At 41.6% G+C, this 6,623-nt stretch overlaps 1 protein-coding gene across 1 annotated transcript; it reads right to left on the reverse strand.

Annotated features, from left to right (window-relative positions):
* Positions 1 to 2,498: 2,498 nt before the first annotated feature.
* SERF1B (small EDRK-rich factor 1B) lies at positions 2,499 to 5,867 on the reverse strand. Its single transcript, XM_053475459.1, has 3 exons — positions 5,774 to 5,867; positions 2,902 to 3,010; positions 2,499 to 2,796 (listed from the first exon to the last, which is right to left on the reverse strand). Exons 1-3 carry the CDS (start codon positions 5,778 to 5,780, stop codon positions 2,724 to 2,726), a joined length of 189 nt encoding a protein of 62 aa, XP_053331434.1. The 5' UTR covers positions 5,781 to 5,867; the 3' UTR covers positions 2,499 to 2,723.
* Between the last annotated feature and the right edge of the window lie 756 nt (positions 5,868 to 6,623).

A 6,623-nucleotide genomic window follows, 5' to 3' on the forward strand; every position in this document is an offset into this window, starting at 1 on the left:
CGTAAACAACCATAGAGTTCGTAGAAATGGTGGAACTAGCGATCGCAGCGCCCCCTCTCGGTCACGTTTTAAACATAAGCCGGGCGGGTTGGGGGGTGAGCAATTAATAAAACCCAACAAACAAACAGAAGAATACTTTATGGAAAGAGCCGAAAAATTTGTGAAATACTATAGCAGGAAACTTAGTGAATTTGGTATTTTGTCAGTAATTGGTAAAGAGCAATATACACACAGTATACCCGAATGGCTCCCAAATTCAGCTCTCCCTTTTTCCTCCCCTGTAATCCCTCATAAGAGCTCACAGTGTTTGCTGGGTAAGAGTGTCTCACAAGATTCTAGAGCCATGAAAGACACAACATCATTTCTATGGAATGCGCAGGATATAAATATCAATGAAATATCTGTTTTTTGGCGTTCATTATGTAGGATAGTTATACTATATTGGGGTACGCTCTTATCATGCAAGCCAAAAATGTCCCAAGCCGCAGCCACTACCGTATTCTATGCACACCACAGAAAAGACCCGTGTGGATTTGTTTAGACGGGTGCAAAGATCCCGAAGCATCTCAACACATTAAGCAATGTTTTATTTGCCAATATTGTCCTATGACATTAATGTCTGGCCCGTACATATTTGTCTTTACATGCGCAGCATCTCTGTACTGCATATTGAAACGCTGTATAAAATGATTATTGTCATGAATAGTGAGGCTGTTTTAAAGTGTCTCCCCCTTCTAACTTCTGACACTGGGGTCTATTGGATTAATTACAATATATTAAGAATATCAGGGATCACCGTTTGAGATTAGAGAAGAGCAATAACATTGTCACAGATGCAATGGGTCTTTAGTGTCCAGGTCACCTACTGGAATTTCTTTAAATGTGAGCAGATGGATTAATGCTCTAATTAAAGTTTAAATAGCTTATTAAAAATAATTTTGTATATGAGGCATCTTTGCCGAGCACCCCTACCTTAAATAAATGCGGAAGATCAAAGAGTGATAGAGCATTCTAAATACATTAATAAACATGGGGCCAAAATAAAGAAATTGATTCAGATTTACTAAGCATTGACAGGGGTAAATCCCTGTGGGAGATCATGCTGTCAAATCTCTACCAATTGTCAAGGGACATTCTAAGAATTGTTCCTCGCCCAATGTTTTATTCCTAATTTCTGTTTCAGTTAACGACTGTGTTTCAACCTACATATTAAATTGATGATCATTAGCACCTAATGTTTGTGCGAGTGTACCTAGATGACATTATTCTGTTTCGAAACACCAAATATTTATTTGATTGATGTTTTTCTTCAGTTCATTTTACATTTTGCTAAATGATAAAACATAAACTATTAACATGGCTAAAAACTTCTGCACCGTATGTAAATATTAACTCACATGTAAGCTATTTTTTCATATTTAATAAAAACTATGATTGAGAAAAATGCATTTCTTGTTTCTATTATCTTTTATTTGCTAACCTGCCCCAAGTTATGCCTTATAGCCCCCTATATGCCACTTTGCCCCTCAGACTCCCTGGTGTCTTGTGGGGCAGCTGGTGGACATATGCGTGATGCACGTAGATAACCTCTGCACATAGACAACTTCTAAGACCACCGGAAGGTCATGGCACACTGTCATAAAACCCCAGACGGAAGTGCTGGGCAGCAGCAGAGGTTGTCTACACGCATCGCACAGACGTTCACCGGCTGCAGCGCTGCGGGGGATCTGGATCTTAATCTTATAGCCAGACCTCTACTTGAGGTGTAATTATAAGACGACCTTGATGACCTTTTTTTTGCATTGCAGTTGTTCTGGAAAAAACATTGTCTTTTATTTGAGCAAATACGGTAATAAGCACTCATAAGTATAACAGGTTTGTTTTTTTAGATAATAGTGAGCAGTCTTTGGTCATTCTCAGGCTTTCGTGTATTACTAAACATATAAAAGTGGCCCTTTCAGAACCGGTGGGACTTCCAAGGATCAATGTATGTTGCCTGGCACTTAGCCCTGCAGCTCTCTCACACTGTGAAGCAGCTCATAGCTCCAATGCAACAAGGGATGTAAGCATGTTTCATTCTGCTTTCATCGCTGGTTATTATGCATGTACTCAGAATTGGCTCATAAACTATATGCATTATTCCACCCGTTGAGTAATCTCTATTCTTGAACCTGTTAACACCTGCGGGACGTTCAGTCGTAGGTTAAAATGTGGCAGACTTCGTGAGGCATTCTATGTCAGGAGCAAGTTGGAGGCGCTTTGTTCCCAGCATGATAGGGTTAATTAGTTGGAAGCCAGCCCTTTCACGGTTAAAGTAATGAACCTGTACTGCAATGTTTAAAAGATAGCCTCAGAAGGCCACTTATCAGGGAGAAAGGAAGATGTTTGGTCTGAGATCCCAGAAAAAGAACCCAGCCAACATGCTACAATATGTATACTGGCACCAACTGTATCCAAAATCAAATTGTATGTATCATCATAAGCACAATGAAACACAATGCACATTTTTGTTTTTTATTGAAAATGTAAATATATACAGCATGTTTGAGCACCAGTCTCTAGAAACAAATATTTTTATAAAATTGGCTAGAATGGTCCACTTTGCCTATCTTACAACCAACATATTACACAAAATGAAAAAGCAGATAATGACAGATTACACTATAGTCCTTATAGTGATGTGAACTAATGCAGATTCAGACACTTTGAGACTGGCAACAATCTCAACTACTCCTTTGCTGCATGGATTTCTTTTCGTCAGCTGCTTTCTGTTTCATCTGCATTATCTCCATGTCTCTGCGAAAGAACATTTTACAAGTTAACATCTCAGAAACAGGTCTCTAAACATTCCATTAGCAAATATTGAAGGGCTGGGAAGAAAAATCTAGCTATTCAACTCACCTTTGTTTTCTTTGTGCAGGCGTTAAGCTGTCATCTTTTCTCTTCCCTTTATTTAAATCTTGGTTTTTCTTGAGGTTTTTCTGGCGGGAAAGTTCACGTTGGTTTCCACCTGTTGATAGGAAAGAAAAAAAAACCTGTAAGGGGTAGTGTAAATGGAAAAAAAATAAGCTAATGTGCACATCTGCAGTAAATTGAAAACTCATTGTGGCTCACCCTCATTCACCTTCTCTGAATGTCTCTTTACCTTCTCCCCTGACCACTTTAGTGTTCTGGTGTCCTTTGCTGCACAGCTCTGTTTCTTCTACCTATTCTGTCTTATTTATTTGCCTGCTTCTCTGTGGATAACTGGACATGGCCTACCAGAGACCTTCCGAAAAAAGGGTGGAACGGGCAGGAATAAGCTGTCCTTGAGGCATAAGCAGTCCGCAGAGAAGGCAGGGAGACATTCAGAGACAGCATGCATGTAAGCATGAGAGTGAATGAGGGTGAGTGAAAAAACTCCGAAACAAATTAAAATTCAGAGCTCTTTGGTTACATTTCTTTTGTTGGGGGTCCCACCTCTTTTCAGATATTCATATGAATTGACAAACTTCATTAAAATTGAAATCCACACGAAGCCAAATGCACAATTCTAGCAGCTACATTACTGTGCATAACATATGTGTGGTCTTTCCACTTTCTGCATTTTAAAGCCCTGGTGTTCTAATATTTATTCTCACACTAGTCTTACAAACGCTACCCTTAATCCACAAAACACCTTACCAGGGGAGATGTAACGCTACTCAAGACAGGAAGTTAAGACAGCAAAACCTTTGGCACAGAACCAGATATATTAAATTGCAGTTTAAGAAAAACTATTTGTGCCAAACATTTCGTGCCACTGTGTAAAAAAAAAAAAATACACTTAAGGACCATTGAGAAGTCATACGTAACATGCCTATTTAAGAGGCAGCCCTCATGAATCTGATTGGGGGGGCAGTCATGTGATCGCCAGTCACTTCACACACATGCCCTTACATAAAGTGTCTGTCTTCTAAAACTTGTGTTGCATTTCACAGGTAGATGGTTTGTTGCAATAACAGGTGTGTTAACAGAGTTAGAGTTTGGAAATTAGCGCTGGGGTGCTTAGTACGTGGATAGTTTAATATATGGAATTTAGCGGGTTTTGTGTATGCTATGTTGACAGATGATAGATGCACACACTTTATTTCATGGGGTGCAGAATCTGATGGGGAAGAGTTAGGTGGGGAGAAACATTGTAAACCTTTGCACATCACTGTTTTGTCCCCCAAAGCAGCCATATCACTCTTGGCCCTGTGTATTTACAGTGAGAAACCTATCTATAAGGGATATTTCTGTGCTACAGGATGCCGCTAAATACAAACCTTTCCTCAAACATTTCGAGTAACTTTGACAGGGCAGTTTAGAGTCTCGCGGCTGTTAGTGTTATGGAGCTAGTATACCTAACCACGAGAACTTTGAAGGATAAACATATGATCGTAATATTAGCCTTCGCTGTAAAAATGATATTAAGTCTCCTTGCATAGGACTTCCAAGCTGGGACAAGTAAATGATTATTAAGCAATTTTATTCAGGTTTGTTGGCTGTTATGTATTCACAGAAAAGATGTCCTTTAATGTATCCGTGTGGTTACAGTAAGTTAGAGAGGGGTGATTTTCATTTGTACAAAACAGTCTTTGAGGTACAAAATAACCATGGGAGACCCGGTCATGAAGGGTGACGTAGTCCTGCAGCAGCTGGAGGGCCACAGGTTGGACGCCCCTGGTTTATAGGAACAGTCTGTAATGGTGATGTGAACATTTAGTATCATCCCAGCCTTCAGCAGATAAAGGAATTCTTCAACCACCATCTGCACTTTAATGCATACGATGGTGAGGTCTCTTTACCTTTTCGCTCTCTCCATATTACAAACGCAGGATCATCCCTGTAAGAATTTGACTTGTCTCTTACACGCAATGAGCTACCATTGATTCCAAGCAGCAAGTTGCTTGAAACAAAGCACTACAGGGGAGGTACTGTGCAGTAGCCTTTTTGTGTCATATACATTTAGGTAGACTGCATACAACATATGCATTCATTGCTCAGATGGCTGCCTGGGTCGCTGGAGTGTATAAGCACCATGGGCTTTAATGATTCTAGAATAAAGGCAACTATGAATAAAGCCCCGTCTACTTCATTGATACCATAAAGTGGTCACCAGAGCCCCTTTAATACGCTGGCCCCCAAAAGCCTAAGTACTCGGAGCTGCATTACCATGTGCAGCCAGTGGGGGAGCTAGTCCGCCTACACACCTCAGACTACATTATATCGTCAAGCGCAAGACCAACGGCAACCAGTTATATGCACTGCAACGCCCATAACCCTCAGCCTACCAGAGAGTCCATTAGGATATAGCGCATAAGCTAAAATACACACGCTAGCCGGCCCTATAGATACCGTCTCCAGCAACCGCAGCGAGCTCCGTAATGCACGTTTGTACAGCACATACCGAATGCTCCCCCCCTCGGTAACCCCGTGCCTATAGCCAGTATAACGATCAAACCATAAAGCTGACCGTATACCGGAAGCCCAGCCACGTACAATATCCACCCCATACGGGACCAATTACGCCGCAAACCCACTCAACTAGTTTTATTAGCTATACGTATAGAAAGACAAGATGCCGCCAGTTACACACAGGTAACAATAGGTGGCAGCATACGAGCCCCCAAGCACCCCACCTACCCATGAAAAGAGTAACAGGCCAGTACCCCCGTATATCACCCCAACCCCCGCAACGCAAGGAGATAATACGGACTCTAAAACAGTAGCGCGCAGCCCTGCCTCTGAACCCCGCACAGCGGACACTTACGAGCCATTCCAGGCAACAACCAAAGTGAGCAGATACCACCAAACCCCAGCAATCCGTCCGAAGGACAGAAAGTTCTAGCGAAAAGCGGGCGGGTGCGGCGAATTTATATAATTTACGTCACGAACACGCCCCTTGGGCGGGATTTATGCATGTTTTCGCAACAGCCGCTCCCTCATAGTTAACTCCTTCAATCCCAGGGGTTTTTGGTATCTCAAGTCCCGGAGCAATTTTGCCATTTTTGCGCTATGTCGGTTCAGCGATTATTCTCTTTTCCTGTGAATAGTGTACGCATGTAAACTATATATGGTTTTTTTTTTCAAGGAGAGATAGAGCTTTCTTTTGATACCATAGTTAGATGATTACATTTAGAATGAGAAATTTAGTAAGTTAGTAAGGTAAGGATATGATGGACTGAGCGTGTGAGTGCTAGTGTGTGTGTATATTAGTTACAGGGGTCATCAATCGGCTGTACTTGACCTCTGGGCTGCAAGGTATCAGCCTTCCACTGGCCTAGAAGAACAAACCACATATCCCACATTTGGTGGAATTCACCCTATACAATAATCTGATCCCCGTTTACACAAAAAGCCCTCCCCCCATAACTAAAAATAACACAAAAAAGACAATTATAGAGCCTTTTTTAATGGAATAAAATAGCATATAGGTGGATGTAAACCACAGCTCCCTGCTCCCATGACCCTCGGCTGGAAACACAATGGGCATCTGAGCCCTGACATGAGTGCATGTGAACGCGTATTTTATGCCTTGGCTGTATGCATAATAATTACGGTCTATAAAATTAACCCGTTTTATGTGTCTCCCCTGCACGGTATGTGTGCTGTTACTGCCG

Source organism: Spea bombifrons, chromosome 1 (genome assembly GCF_027358695.1).
Source record: "Spea bombifrons isolate aSpeBom1 chromosome 1, aSpeBom1.2.pri, whole genome shotgun sequence".
NCBI classification, from domain to species: Eukaryota; Metazoa; Chordata; class Amphibia; order Anura; family Pelobatidae; genus Spea; species Spea bombifrons.

What these genes read in the sequence shown, in the direction of transcription:
- SERF1B (XM_053475459.1), bottom strand. An exon ending in CCTGCACAAAGAAAACAAAG is followed by an intron (nt 2,797 to 2,901) that starts GTGAGTTGAATA and finishes GTTCTTTCGCAG; the next exon opens with AGACATGGAGATAATGCAGA.